The 17,178-nt window shown below is 28.1% G+C and overlaps 1 protein-coding gene across 1 annotated transcript in view; it reads left to right on the top strand.

Annotated features, from left to right (window-relative positions):
• The window catches only part of LOC107449016 (uncharacterized), a 46,429-nt gene extending 35,628 nt beyond the window's left edge, over positions 1-10,801 (top strand). Inside the window, exon 2 of the mRNA XM_016064407.4 lies at positions 7,383-10,801. Coding sequence (XP_015919893.1) covers positions 7,383-8,093 — 711 coding nt within the window. The 3' untranslated portion in view covers positions 8,094-10,801. The remainder of the gene's footprint in view (positions 1-7,382) is intronic.
• Positions 10,802-17,178: the final 6,377 nt, after the last annotated feature.

The following is a 17,178-nucleotide window of genomic DNA, read 5'->3' as shown; positions in this document are numbered from 1 at the left end:
AATGGTCCAAATTTAGAACCTCTTAATGTTAGCTTTAATTTTTGCCTATTTCGCAACAATTTTAGAATTTTATAAAGTAATCGAAAGATATTTGCGCACATTTATAAAATTCGTTTAGCCAAATATAATTCCATGCAAAAAAATAATTTTCAATATTAATGATAGTCGAAAATTTTTTGAATTGTATGGTATGCTAATTTTTACATTATTTTAAAGAATGCAATTTTATATGCCAAATTTCTATAATTGTAATAAAGTATTATAGTTTAAGTACATAATAAAGACTTTCAAATGCTGCTGGCTTAAAGATATTAGAGTGTATTTTTTTCACTGGTTCTAGTAAGGTCCCGACATAAGAGCGGAATAGCTGGCTGCCGAAGGCGGTTAGTGGGAAATGAATTTTTACCGAAGAATGGGTTTGTCTTTAAAATTGAAATGAAATACTTAATTGAAAAAATAAGAACTAACAATGGTTAAATAAAATCTAAAAGGAAAGAAAGAAAAAAGTTGAAAGTTCGGTCTTTTCTTTGTTTCCGTGGTTTTACATTTACATTTAGGTGTTAACATTTCCATTTACAAGTTTAGTATTTTAAGTTCATTAGAGTTTCATCAGAATTGATAAAAAAAAATATTAAAATGAAAAATATATGCACCAGAATTCTAGACAGGGTGTAACCTTGTAATCGAACTTATGAAGTGGCTTTTATCTTTAAGTAAAATCGGGGCATGGCATAACCCAAATATTTAATACCTTTTCATTGACATTGTTTTTTTTTCTTATCTTAAAAGTAATATTTACTTGAATGATATTTAACAGTCGTGTCTTATCCAAATTATTTCAAACCTGTAGATTACTGTTTCAGTTTCATTTTTAAGATAGTATATTACCTTTTTTTTCTAATGGATTTCATGTAATAATAAAGGCTTTAAATTAAATAAATAAAAATATCAGCCTATTTCATTAAAATTTTATTAAAAAATTTCAATTATCATTTGAATGTGATTGAATAAATGTGACTAAATAAAAAGATATTTATAAGAGAAGAATATTCTGTTTCATTAGCTTACATTGACGCATATAAATCATGAAACATTTTTTTTAATTTTTAAATTGGACTTAATTTAGGATTTTTCACAGTGATAAAAGTTTTTTTAAAAAATGCTAGCTTAACTCTTTTGTGTTTCCCATCTTTTAAGTTACAAGGGGAAAAAATGAGAAACATCTAGTCTGAAAATATTACGAATTCAATTATTAATATTTCTAATTCAATTCTAAAGCTTATATCAAATATTATAAAAGAAACTTTTTTTTTCATTAACTGTGGTGAAATTCGTAAGTGTAAGTGTTAGTGAAAATTGTAAATTACATATTTACAAAATTTTCTAAAACTAAGTAATTAACACCTTCAGGACCGTGATAACACACACGTGATCACACGAACTTAATCTCAGAATGGTACTCTCATATAACGTAAAACTAGAAAAGTTTGCATGTTATTCAACAAAATAATTAGTAAACAAAACGTAATTATTAATTTAATGACATAACATAAAGCTCGAAAAGTTTACGTATGATTCAACAAAATAATTAGTAAACAAAATGTGATTATTAATTTAATGACATAACATAAAGCTAGAAAAGTTTGCGTATAATTCAATAAAATAATTAGTAAACAAAATATTAATTTAATGACATAACGTAAAGCTAGAAAAGTTTGCATGTTATTCAACAAAATAAGTAGTAAACAAAATGTAATTATTAATTTAATGACATAAAGTAAAGCTAGAAAAGTTTGCATGTTATTCAACAAAATAATTAGTAAACAAAATGTAATTATTAATTTAATGACATAACATAAAGCTAGAAAAGTTTGCGTATAATTCAATAAAATAATTAGTAAACAAAATATTAATTTAATGACATAACGTAAAGCTAGAAAAGTTAGCATGTTATTCAACAAAATAAGTAGTAAACCAAATGTAATTATTAATTTAATGGCATAACGTAAAGCTAGAAAAGCTTACGTATAATTCAACATAATAATTAGTAAATAAAATCGTTAGTAAACAAAATGTAATTATTAACTTAATGCTAAACTATCTATTGGAAATGTTAACCAGATTTGTATTTTTATGCATTATTATTTTAGTCCACCGCAAGTGGCAGCCGACCCCCCCCCCCCCCGAAGAGGGTTCACGGAGTTTCGCGGCCATTTATTTTTTCTGCCGTAATCTTTTCTGTGAAAAAGTAACAAAATTGCCTTTTAAATTACTCAATGTAAAGTGAAAATAGCATCTCCCCGTTTTCATAAATTCTTTTAATTAGCTATAATTAAAAGTAAATAAAAACACATTTGTATTATTAGTTGATTAAAATACATGTCTGATAGTTTCTGAAATTTATTTTGTATCCTTGATGTGATGCTATTATCCTTGGTTTAAATCTGTATCAATAAACTTCCTTAGCACGCACTTGCACATTCTTTGGTTCTTAAGCAAATCGAATGGGTATTAAGATGATGCGTACAGGTAGTCGCAGCACGACCATGAATGTCTTGTCCGCATGCAGACCTAAAGACATGTGTCTTTGTGCGTGTAAGGTAATTATTTTGAGAAAAGCAGGTGTAATCATGTTCTAACACTACCCTCGTCTGCGAAGAATAACAACAACAGTTTTTTTTAAAAAATATTTTTATTTATTTATTGATCTTCCCAAGCTTCGAAGTGGCTCTAACTGGAAATAATTCTTTATAAAGTACTTTAGCTCCTAAGGTTTTAAATCGTTTACTATTCTGTAGAGTTAGTCGATATAATTATGAAATATTGATATTTTTAAATAACAAAATAAAGATCGTCTAAAGTTTGTCATTGTAAATACCGTTGACTTACTGTAAATATCGAATGTACGATAATTATCGGCGATGATAGTAATTCAATCAATATCAACAAGTATGAACATTGACTATGATAATACCTCAAGTATTATCAAAAACGATATTACCGTGAGTGTTTATAAATTTTATTTGGAGAACGAAAATATTGATAATTGTAAAAATAATGTGAATAAGTTAATTTAGAAAAATATGATGAACTGTAAAATATCAATATTTCGAGACAATACATTGGTAAACCATATTGGCTCAGGGGATAGAGCTCTTGCCTTCCTATGAGTGAACCGGGTTTGAATCCCAGCGATGTCTGGTCGATACGAAATCCGTACCCGGCTCTCACTGACCGCAGTGTTAACGTAAAATATCCTCCGTCGTTGACGGATCATTGGCTAGGGTACTCTTGTCGACAGACTAACCGTGGTAGGTTTTCGTGGTTTTCCTCACCATGTAGCGCAAATGCTGATTAATTCCATCAAAAAGTCCTCCACGAAAGAAAACTTCTCTCAATACTTAATCCAGGAGTTCCCTTGTGTTTTAGATAGGGTTCAAAATTACAAGGCTACTGAGTTGAACATTGGTAGAACCTCAAAAAATTAGGTAGTCTGTTCAACAACGGTTATAAAATAAAAATAATATAATTAAATAAAATACATTTAGGTGTTGAAATACTGATATCGCTCAGCACTAACAATTGGCAAGTGTGTGACATCTCGCATTTGATGTTTGAAAAACCGTTCTCCTAATTTTGTAATCATTCTTTTAACTATCACAAGCATTAATATGTTGCGTTTTTGCTTATTTCATTCATTCAAAATGTAAATTTTTTTTTCATGAACGGATTGTTAACATTGGATATAGGTGATAATTTTGCAGCTGTTTTAAACATTATTAAAAAGCAGTTCTTGTGAAAATTATGTAGTTTTGATGACATCGGTGCAGCGTCAACTTATTCAAGATCAAATCGACTGAAAGTGTAAAAATGTTACGTAACTAAGTCACGTCGCTTGTTTTTCCCAGTTTTTTGAGATTACGGGCGGGATAACTGCAGTGAAACTTATCCTTTAAGCATGATTTGAAACTTCTTAACTCCATTTATTATTTTTATTTTTTTGTTGAATGTACTTGAAGCTTTAAATCATTTTTAAAAATCATTATCATTTTTAAAAAAATGATAAAATTATGGGACATTAATACATTCGTGTATTAATACATAATATATACGGCATACGTGTTTGTCGTGGATATTCCAAATACATTGTAAACGTATCATTTCCTTTGTTAGTTTCTTTCAATTATAGAATGTTCGTCATTAAAACAGAGTGCCTACTTAGCAAAAGATTTTTACTGCTGCCAACGGAAACTATGCAGATCGATTTATAGTACCAAATAAGAAAAAAAATAATCGATATAGATTATAAAAATATTTAAAAAATGTAATTATGTATTCTAGTGGACCAGATATTGTGTTTCCTCGAAACAGATGCAATAATAGCATTATTAAAAATCACTATTCTACGAAATATTTTTGTTCTTTTTAAATTTCAGCAACAAAAAAAATATTAGTTGATGTTCTTTTAAATTAAATTTAGTGCATTATTATTATTATTATTATAAAATCACCGAAAGAAATAATTATCTAGTCTAGTAGATTGGGTATTGCGTTTTTCACGAACAAATGCTATATATTAGTTAACATCATATTTGTTTCTTACAGAATATTCTTGCTCTTTTTAAATTTTAGTTGATACCCTATTATTGATTTTCATTGAAATTAAATTCAATATATTTCTATTATTATTACAACATGCAGCGATAAAGTTAATTGCTTAGTAAATTGGATGTTGTTTGCTTATGCAATCAATGAATGAATCGTAAAAAAGAGAAGGAAAATAAAATCTGGAAAGTAATTGATTCGAAGTAACTTGAATATGCTGTGTTCGACGGAGCTTGACAAGTAATCACTTTCACCAATAAGGTTATCAACCATGCATCCTTTAATTCTTTTTATAGCTTCCGTTGTAAAAATACAGATGTTATGTGTTTTTCTGAATAAGAATGTTTTGTTACTCTAAACTTTCACTACTAATGTTATAAACCAATCAAAATCCTTTAGCTTTTGCTGTGTAAAATAATTCTAATAAAATAACAGAACAATCGTGATAATCAGCTCATGCTAATTAAAATGAATCGTTCACCAATGTTTTTTTGTTTGAGTAAAAAATAAAAGGTATTTGTTTCATTAAGTTGTTTATTTATTATTTAATAACACAGTACACACAATTTGATTAAAAGGTGTTTTGTTTAAAATTATTATGTATCTGGCTTACATGTGCCAAAAATAGAACCAAATAATATACATGGGGTCAGATAAAGATACATAACTTACTCCTTTCTATATTCTTTGAATAGAACGAGGTGGAAGAAAATTCAAAGAAATGCACTTATCCTTCTGGGCTGTTTGGCAAACTATACAGATGATGATTTCAAACTACATTTTGTATTATAACATAGCAAATATATTTGTACAAAATGTTCTAATTCTGCAAAACCATTGTCAGAAAAGAACTCAATAACTCATAGGCACACTTGCGCATATATTATTAACAGCTTATTACAAGAATATTTTAAGTGACTATTCATGAACTAGGAAACTCTTATCAAATGCATTTGCATTATCTTTTAAATCAACTTTTTATAATTTCCTTTGTTCTTTTTCAACAGTTTAGTTAAACAAGGGCTTGAAAATGCTCAAATGCAATAAATTAAATATGCAATTAGTTATAATTTAAATAATTATCATAGTATTTAATTGAGTAATATTTTTGTCCATATAAATTGTGTAGGAGAAAAACGTAAAAAAAAAAAGCGAGGAAAAGACAAGAGTTTGTTAACGATGCACTACAACTACAGTTATGGGCATTACAGAAGTAAACAAATAATTACAAGTTCAAAATATTTTACTCTAAAATAATCTCCTCTAATTCATAAATTTTTAATTTTCTGTCATAACATAAAAACATAACAACAACAATGCATAATTCACCTATTAGAACAATTCGCGCTAAAATGAGAGGGCGCTGTAACCGAGAGAGAGGCAAACTTATTGACTTTCGATGCCAGATCTTCAAATTGAAAGTTACACTATTTACTCTATTGGGAGAGAAGAAAAAAAAACGGATATGCTTCAGTAAATTCTTAATTTCCCACATAATGATAGTTTCAAATTGTTAGTTTCCTTTTCGATACAATTTTGACCGGTAAAACGATAAACAACTTAATGCTCGAGGCTTCTTTCGTCTCTAAGAAGAATTTTATCGCATTTCTTGACGCATAATTTCACGCAAAACTGCCACCTGCTGCCATGATAACACACTGGCCCGGAGGACCATTAAATACACTTTCACTGGTAAATGGAGCGAATTACAAGAGATTTTATGTGCCATACTGACGAAGAAGGCATAGTTTACTCGAATTTCACGAATTTATTATTGCGCAATTTTTATTTTCTAAACTGATGCTAAATAACCTCTCTAAAATGGAATTTTATTTTATTTCTTGTTTTTGAATCAAATTTGCTTTGATTACTAAAGGTTATTTTCATACAAAGTGTTGAATAATAAAACTTATGAAGTTTTCTGATTATCAATTTAAAATCGTGGTTAGTTGCAAACGATTCATCATTAACTATTTTATAGCAACTTCATCTTCGATGACTTTGGAAGAAATACAATTCTCTGAAAAATACATCGAATTTTCACAAAAATTCAAACTCGCAAAATGTGTATGTTTGAAATGCTACTTGTATATTGTAACTTAAAACAAGCTATGTGTTAATCATTCAGTTACATGTACTAGTGTCTCTCTAACTAATTTTGGTTAGAGAGTCACGTCAAACAGCTTTAAAATTGTTTGAGATTAGGGTTTTGAAAGAGTAACATAGCATGTGCGTTACCACATTCGGTCAAGTTTATCTTAAATTTTATATTTCTTCCTTTGTTTTAGAAACTTTTCGCTTTAAGTGTGATTTTTATTGTTATTTTAATTTTTCATAGAATGTATTGTTCAAGTTAGGGAAATATTAATAATGAAAATAAAGTATTGATAACTATACAAACAAAATTACATTTAGTTAAGTTTTTGTTTTAATTTTTTTATTATAATTTATTGCCTTATGTTTTAAGCATTAGTAAAAATACCCTTCTTATTTTACAAAATTTTTATTATCTCGCTTTCATATTTGTGATGATGGAATCTTGCAGTCGAAATTTCGAAAATTTTTCCAGACAGCTAAAATATTCTATACTTCGTCTAAAGTAAGATTATTAGCTTAATTTTCAAAATTTCTTAAAACCTTAAATATTATATCACCATTTTGCAAAATCTTTCACAACGGTCGTATAAATTGGTAACTATGTCCATTGTATAAACTATGCCTTCTGTATTATATAATTAGCTTTACTATATTTTGATTGTAATTTATTTTACTTTCAGTTGGAAGCTGAAATTCTGAGGTTGACGACAAGACTTATGATGCGAGAAAGAGAACTGAAACAGGTGAAGAGTCAGCTTAAAACTCAAACTACTAAGTCCCAACAGCAAGCAAATAACTGGAGACGAAAGATAGAAGAAAAAGAAGAACAAATGCGAGAACTTTTGATTCAAAAAGACAACGAAATGCAAGGAATTGTGTCTCAATTGCTTCTTTTTGAAGCCGAACTTCGTCAAGAGCAATCGCGAATCGAAAGACTCCTCAAAGAGAAAGACGCTCAAATAAATTCTCAGCAAAAAGAACTGGAACGTTTAAAGTGCGTCATAGACTCTCAGATCTCGAATTTCCCGAAATGCAACAACGGCATTCGAAAAAGTGGCTCCATAAGTTCCTGCGAAGACAGTGATAAAGACATTTACAAAACGACGAGTCTACAACGGCGGAGCTTCTCAGTCGAAGAGCCTGTCACGACAGACTCGCAGCACGCAGTGCAGAAGTTGAAGGATGGACTTCTCAAAATTCGTGGCATACAAGACGTGACCAATGTGAAGAAATCGATTGATTTGGCTTATGACTCTGTTATCACGGACAAAAAACGTATTCCCTATAGGGCTCCCCAGAAAATGAAAGACCTAAAAGCCAAGAGAATGAACTCTCACAACAAAATCCATAGACCTGTGATAAGTGAACTTTGTACGCAAGCAATTCTGTGATTCCTTTGTTAAGTTAAATACAGATTTAGTCACATTTTATGTATAAAATACAAATGATAAAAGTTCAGAAATAACTGAAACATTGATTGACCCCAAACGTTTAACGGATGTATGAATTATCAATTAAACATATCTTCCCCTTTAATATGTTTCTCAGTGGAACACAGATAATAACAATATTTTGAAATTTTTTACTATTGACAATTTCGAAAATTGTCAATTTTGAATTATTGAAAATTCTTAACCTTTCGCGGATGGCTGGGGCAATATATGCAGCAGAGATAAAAAGAAAGCTTGTTTTAGAAGGGGCGGGATTGGTGGTACATTCTAAGTGAAAAATAATTCGAAAACCGTCTTTATTTGTTCGAGAGACAAGAGTAAAGAAACATGCCATTGGTATACAGGGTACATTGTAATCACCATTCAATATATATATCTATAAAATCGTTGTCAAAAATTATGCAAAAAGCACCTATTAAGAGTCTCAAGTTATTTTTTAAGTGAAGGAAACGCAAAAACGATATCAAAAACTTGCGAACAACTATTGAAGAAAGATTTAAAAACATCAAATTCAGTTAGATTGAACTACGAAATTTGGAGATGTTTCTATTTGAAGTCTTTTAACTCAGTTTCCTCCAGCAATCTAATAGGTTTTGATGTTTTTAATCTCGTCTTTCTTGTTTATGATTGGCCAGATTTTAAAATTTTTTTTCACCTCACTTGAATCATCAATTTGCTGCCTTTATTGTGCATTTTTTAAAATTTTATTCTACTCTTGACCAAGATCTTAAAAGTATATATTAAGGGCAGTGTTCACCGGAACAGCGTGTATATCGGATAAAGATGTAATAAAAACGAAAGGTTAAGCAATGAAAATTACATTCACGATTATCTTAAGAAAATAAGAACAATTACACTGGGGAACAAGTTTTTTTGTTGTTGCATGAGACTTTTTTTTAAACGGATCTAGGATATTTTCATATAGCTGATTTCAAATCTGCAATTGGTTTCTTTTTCAGAGCCACAATTTTTAAATCGAAATGTACAAGTTTAAAAACGTTCGACAATGGGTTCTTATGAAATTTTAATCCTGATGATATGCTTTAACTCTCCTAGAAGTTTGTTGCAACATTTACGCGATACCCTGTTATATATAAAGTTTTTAAAGTTGTACATTTTGGCGAAAAATGTCATTAAAAAATCTGTAGCTTTAGGAGCAAAACTAATTTCAGATTTGAAACCCTTTAACCCGAATTAGCCAAGATCAATTAATTGTATATATGCAACAACGAATTTGCTCTCCAATCTTATTCACAAGGATATTTCATACTTTTTAAAATTTGGAGTCTAAAAAATAGTCATATAATAATTGAGTAGTGTTTCATTTGTATCTGATTTTTTTTTCTTCCTTAGCTTTTTTTTTAAAAAAAAAAGCATCAGCGTAAAACGGAGCGTTGCAATTACTGTAAAATGTTTTTATAAATATGTGTTACTTTTCTTTATTTTAAAAAAAAGGTGTATAAAACACGGCGAATGACAATGGTGTAGTTTATTTTAGTCCTGGAATGTGTGCTGAGTCTTTTAACTATTTTGTTTTATTAGTAGCAGCTACTTTTTTTTCCTTTCTATTTTTAGCCGAAGTTTTATTTTCATGAAATTTTAATTACATATAGCCATTTTCTTACTATAGTTTTTAAGAGAATGAACATGACTGTTTTTTTTTGGGGGGATATGACGCTTGTTTAACTGGTTCCCCCAAGTGCAGCAGCCGTAAAGCGGGTTAATTATGAACAATATGCCCACTCTAGAAAGTACATATTTCAATATTGATAATCTGAGCTTAAAAATTTTAGAAATGTCAGTATCTTTTAATCTGTTGGCTTCTGACTGCTAAAAGAAATTATTCAATTTAGGATAGGATGGTAATCTAAATATAATTGCAACAGTGAGCAACCATTTCTCGAAGAGCGACACAGAAAGAAAATGTCCGCTTTTTGAATTAAGTTTTAATCTGAATTGCCAGTAAATTATTTCTTAGTTTAATGAAAACAATATCGATTGTCTTAATAAAAGCTAATATTTTTGACATTTACAGAACATTCACCCTTTGTTTTTCTTTAATAAAATCACATTAAAACAATTTTTTCTGTGAAAAAATAAGCCTAATTACTGTATATGTGAATATAGTGGTTTATATAAATTACTTGCATCTATAATTTTTAAATAAATCTTAGAGCATTAATTTTTAATGTGTTTTAATTGAATTTTTTCTTCTTATAAATGTTTCAGAATTTAGATTTTTTTTCTTGTAGTATTTCTAAAATTTGGAATTTAATTTTATTTTTAGGTACTTTTTTTTAAATTGAAATTAGTTAATAAAAACAATGAAATTTTTTACGCACATTATCTATGTAGTTTTTTACACTTAATTTTTGGTTGAAAAACAGGTTCCCCTACAAGTAATGACAATTTAAGACAAATTTCATTTAACTTTGTACAGGTTTAACTCTTACTATTGGTTAAATTGAAATTCTATTTTGTGATAACCTGATTTTATTCTTCATAAATAGTATTTTGTGCTTTTGGAGATTATTTATCAAATTAATGTTTGATTCTATTCAATGAAAGGAATTGTACTAAAAAATAATGAATGAAATTATTTTCTAAATGTTTGTAAATAATAAATAAATGTTTTTTATTTCCTTGAAGTTCTATAGTGTGCAATACATATTTTCTTCCAAAACATTTAAAAAGTTTAAATAAAATTATTAAAAAGCACTACATTGTGGAATAAAAGGGGTTAATTGAAGACATTTAAAAATTAGACTTGGCAATAAAATTCTGCAATGGTTGGGCTGAAGGTGGTATAAATATATATTTCCTAAATAACTGGAAATTATTATAAGTCTCCTTTTTCGACATTTCAGGAAAATTATTAGGAATCGTTATCAATTCAAGTAAAGTAAAAAAAAAAAAAAAAAGATGAGAAATAAAAATAATTTCTTAACTTTGACCACATAATTCATTTAACAATACAAATATTACTAGTCTTTAAAAGTGATAGGCATAAGAAGATGGCTATCTTCCCAAAAAAACAATTTTGTTATAGGTTAAATGGAATGAAAAATCAAAAAAAAAAAAAAAAAAAAAAAAGATCAAAACCAGGAAGAATGAAACTATACATAATCAATTCAACCATAACACAAATGTTAGTTTTTATATATAATCGGTGAAATTTGAAATTATCTTTTGATTAATTTTGTAGTTAATAAAAATTCAGGGTTAAATATTTTTGTCCAATTTTCTTGATGAGAAGACATGTCTCTCTTGTTGTCAACCTCCCCCCCCCCTGCATTTTAAATGTAAATATTCGGTTAAGAATGCACGAGGCATGAACTTAGTACATTAAATATCATGTAATTATTTCCAACACTGTACATTCCTCAAAATACTTAGCATATAAGTTTGTATTTCTTTTTTTCAGTAGAAATATTTAGTAGTTCCGTTAATCCCTTAACGATCGGTTAGTTTTCAAGAAAACAGTCATAAAAGTGTATTTTTCCTCATACACGTATTTGATTAGTGCTAGTATCTAGTTTAAAATGAACTAACTATTTACAATTACCTTAAAAATATCCTGGTACTGCTATATGGTGTAAAAGGAGAAATAAAATGTTTTCCGGGCAAAAGAAATGAATTAGTTTTATTCTTATTGGCGCATTACTACTGAACCCTTTAGCCCAGAGATGGCGAACCAATCGCACGCTACAGAATATTTTGGGCACGCCACCGATCACAAAGTTCACTATGAAACGCATTAACAATTAAATTAAAATTGAAAAAACACGAACAAAAAAAAATTAATAATTATTAACAAAATATTAACAATTTTTGCAAAAAATAACAATTAATAACCATAAAAAACAAGCTAACAATAAATAACAAGCAAAAAAAATTAACAGTTAATAATTAATAAAATACGAAACAAAAGAACAATTAAGCTATGCGAGTGAAAGAAAGCGAAACAAAAACTGTACAAGACATAATATGACACCTAAGCAAAGGCGTAGTAAACCTTTTCAAGAGTGAGAGTTTTCGAAGAAAGCCTGGTTAGCTTGTGCGCCCTCACTTTTTGATGATTTCGATAAAAAAGATAAGATAGTTCAGAGCATCAAATTTTCTCCTCTATCTAGAAATACAGTAAAGGAGAGAATCTTAAAACTATTCGGAAATGTAACAGATCAACAAAAAATTGACATTAACTCCGCTCCTTTTATATCGTTATGTCATGACGAAAGCCTTGGCATTACTAAATCTGCGCGATTAGCTCGATATCGCGTAAGAAACGTCATTAAGGAAGGATTAATTAAGATAACATAGCTGCTAACAATTACAAAGGGCACAGATATTTGTACGGCTGTTTAAAATTGACTTATTGAGAAAGAAGTTTATTTGAAAAAAAATTGTTTCAGTAACAACTGATGTTGCTCCAAGTATGGTGGGCAAAAAATGTGGTTTCATAAGTTTATTTCAAACAGACGTAGGACATTCGATTCTTGAATTCCACTGCCTCATTCACCAACAAGCCTTGTGTGCTAGGAGTGGTTTAACATCTCTTGATAATGTAATGGAGGTAGTTACAAAAATAGTCAACCTCATTTCGTCGCAGGCCGTTAATAAGCGAAAGTTCGATGCTTTGTTGGAGAAAGTCAACTTGGTGTATAATGGCTTACTGATGTATAATAATATTCACCGGTTGAGAAGCGGTAACGTACTTCAAAGATTTACTGATTGCTTGGAAGAAATCAGACTGTTTCTGCAAAATGAGGGAAAAATTGAACAATACCCACAGTTGTTGGATGTTATGTGGCTCTCAAAATTGATGTTTTTAACAGACGACATATGCCAACGTTTTCAATGTCTTGACGTGAAGCTTTAAGGCACAAATAAAACAATTATCATCATGATAGATCTCATTCGCGCTTTTGACGCTAAACTGCATATTTTCAGGAACGATATTATTACAAGAAACTACAAGTACTTTTCAAACTTAAAAAGAAATATCAACGATTTAGATATACTTGAAAAACCAGGAGAAGAAACAGTCATTGAAGAATTTATTTCTGTAATTGATTCTACAATCAATGAATTTTCAGCGAGATTTTCTCAGTTCAAAGAATTATCGGAAACACTCAAGTTTATTATGTACCCTGATGTAACTTCATTTGATAAACTGAACTTGTCCCAATTCGATTGGTTGGAAATTTAAGAATCGTGCTATTTTAACAATATTTTCATCTACCTATGCCTGCGAATCATTATTTCCAGAGAAGAATAACATTGAAGACTCGCTTAGAAACCGTTTGACAGATGACTCCAGTTCAGCCTAAACTATCATCTTACAACCCTAATATAAGTTATTTGTCTTCGAATCCTCAACAACAGAAGTTACACTGATTTAACTTTAAGTTGAATTACGTGTATAACTGAGACATTGCAAAATGTATTTTTTTTTTCGTAGTAAATGAAGAGTTTTGAGTTGATAGTATTTAGTATTATTATTTTCCCAATAATTATTTGACGGCACGTCTATGACCTAATTAAACATTTTTTTAGAAAAAATGGCACTTTGATACATAAAGGTTCGCCACCCCTGATCTAGCCTGTCAATATCACGGGAGCGAGAAATAGCGAGCGAAAACTCACCCAGTCATTTTCACGGGAGCGAGGAGGAAGGGGTTAATAGAATTTATAGTCAATTCAATGTGAGATACAATGTTAATATACCTTACAATTTTAAAGAATGTAAATTTACCTAAATACTTAACAAACCAATAATCTATTGTTTAATTTGTAAGAAATATATTTCAGTCAATATTACCGATTGGATTTAATTGTCAATTAATCAATGAATTAAAAAAATATATAGAAAAAAGGAAACTGACTAAAATATTGCCCCATAAGCAATTTTATTTACCAAAAAATAATGAAATCACATAGTCTGACATTTATCAAATGTACAATCATTAAGACAGAAATTTACTGTTAATACACTAGATAATTTCTAATTAAGAAATTACAGATAATGTGTGAAATAGACTGATGTACAATAAACACACAGAAGTTCATATCACTGTTTGATTAGATCATAAACTACTTATTCTTAACAAAACATTTTCACATCATTGTGTATATCAAACATGGAAATACCTTTTTGGATGCATGTTTTTTTGCATAGGTAAGTACTTTTTTTTTTGTAAATAATTATAAGCTAATTTTCCATTTAGGATCTATTTAAAAAACCCCAGCTAAAAGCAGATTAATTTAGAAATCAAATAAAATGAACAAAATAATTTCCGTTATTTGAAAAATAGGTTAGAATGTATTGTCTAGCTATCCAGAACTCCACCGACACCAGACATGCACATTGTCAGTTACATTTATATATTACATTACATAGACAACCTCAGACTTTAAATCAAAAGGAATTGTCATGATAACTGGGTAACTTATGATAACTTTTATTATAAAAATAAATATTGTTCTGTACATGTCTGATTTAAGAGAATTTTGTGTACATTAACTATTACATAATATGTCAGAAATATGTTTGACATATTATGGAAATTATTAAGTTTAATACATATACACATTACTTTAAAAAATTGATTCATTAATTTAAATACACAAATTGTAAAATTAAAATAAGCTTTAATTAGCTGATTGCTCTTGAAAAAATATTCATTCTCTGTAGTTTCAATGGTCTAAATGTAGATTTAATGCATAAGGTTTCTTAAAGCATTAAATCTACATTTAGACTTTATAATATTTTATAAACATTAGGTATTTTTTAAATTCAGATTTTTTGTTTTGATACAGGAAAAAATATTTATAAACAATAAAAGAGATAACTCTTACATAACCTACAGTAAAGAAAAGTTAAATAAGAAATATTTCAAAATGAAAATTAATATGTAAAAAATATTAAAATATAAAAAGAGTAAATGAAGTATAGAGCGTGGGCAAGTTAAACACTTTTATAGGTAATAAAAGAGATAGCTGCATAAAGGATACACCAATTAAATGCTTTAATAATACAATGAAATACAAAAACATATATATAAGCAAAAAGTATGAATTTTAATTGGTTCATTTTTCAATCTATCTAAAACAATAATTAGTTAACAGAGGATGAAATCACATCTTAAGTTTTAATGCTTTATTTATATAATTTGCAAAATCAAATGCTATAAACTTAATAAAACAATACAGATTTTCTTTTGTAAATAGTAAAGTTAAAAAATAGTAAATTTCAAAACTAATACACAAGTCAAGTTTAAAGTGATTTTCTAATACAAACATCAATAATTTCAAAAATAAATTAATAATTGTAAAAATAAATAAATAATAACAACAATGGATGTAAGGTCCACAATAATCTAAACACAATTAATTCTATTTTTAGAAACAGCTAGTAAAAAACACAAGTAGAAAAAAATAATACAATATTAAATGTTTAAGAAATATTTAAATATAATTTTATCTACATAAGATAATAATTTTTGGTCAAAATTTAGTTTTCTTTAAGCTATGAAAATCATTAAGTAACAGAAGACATTTTTAGACAAAACAAAATTAGATCATAACTAGTCTAGTTTCTCTTACAATACATGCCTGCAATAAAAAATGGCTTCTGTACATAATTCCTTTACAAATTAGATAACCAAGTGTAAAAAATACATGATTAGCAATTTTTTTAATATGATTTTCATAATAATTTGTATGGCAAACTTATATATTATGATATTTAATAAAAATTGAGAATACTTAATTATTAATTAAACAAAAAAAGAAATGTGCAAATTTCCTTTCCTAATTTTTGCAATGGTTTTTGTCGGAATGACTTATAGTATAAAATAAGCAACATGAAAATTTTCACATATATATTAGCTCCTGGACACAGATAGAACACCTGTGTCTCTGTCATTCATACATTTCTGATGCTCTAATTACAAGCAGAATTATATTTTGGTACCTTTTAAGGGTAAATAACAGTCTCATAGTTACTAACAAAAAATCTGTCAGATTATGAGAATTATATTTGCACTAAAATGGAAAATCCAAAAGAAAAAAGTAGTTTGAATTTTTTTTTTCTCATTTATATTCAAAACTTTATCAATAACTGATTTTGTAAATTAAAGAAATTTCAACAGGGTTCCAACTCAATTTCAGGAAAAAAATTGCCTGACTTTTCTGGGTATATCAAGAAAATTTCAATGAAAATCCATCCCATATTTTATCTATACCATGCAATTTTTCATCAGGCAACTTTGGTTTTTTATTTGTAATGTCAAATATTAGATTTTGTGAGCAAAGAAATATCATTGAATGATGATAGAAGCATGGAAGTTCCACTAAAATCTGAAATTTTTACAACAAAATGTAATAGATGTTATATTTATTTAACTCAAATCTTTAATAACTGACTACTGTTATTGACAATTCTAAGACTGGTTATTTTCCAGGTATAATGTAAGAGTTTTCCCATCTTAAAAAAAGAAAAACCCAATTTTTCTTGTTTTTCCTGACCTACGGAAACAGTTTCAACGATTAATAAGAATAACTCTTTCTATTAGATCGATATAAGTGTATACGTGAAAAAATTATTGTTCTGAAGTGAGTCTTGTTTGGAAGATTTTACACTTAATGCAGAAAAAGACACTGGTGTTTTATTCAATGACCATAAATTATTTAAATGCGAAAAAAAATTAAATTTTCCCCTTATTTTGAACTAAATTAATACAAAATAATTAGAAATGTATTAAGCATATTTTTAATAAAAATGTGCATCAAAGAGTTAATAAAAGAATTTGTTTAAAATAGGCATTTTAAAAGCATTAAAATATTGAGATCAATTATAGATAATGCCTTTTTTTCCAATAACATATAATAAAAGTTGTATGAAATTAAATAGGATTACATATTATCAATAACAAAACTTTAAAAAAAAATCAGACACAAAGAAAAATACAATAGTAGAATGCAGCAATTGTAAAGAACAAATTTTAAAAGTGTAAATATAAAG

Source organism: Parasteatoda tepidariorum, chromosome 1 (assembly GCF_982258835.1).
Source record: "Parasteatoda tepidariorum strain Cologne lab strain chromosome 1, Ptep-v5.0, whole genome shotgun sequence".
Lineage (NCBI taxonomy): Eukaryota > Metazoa > Arthropoda > Arachnida > Araneae > Theridiidae > Parasteatoda > Parasteatoda tepidariorum.
Note: the sequence above shows the minus strand (reverse complement) of the source record. Positions and strands in the feature narration are given on the sequence as shown.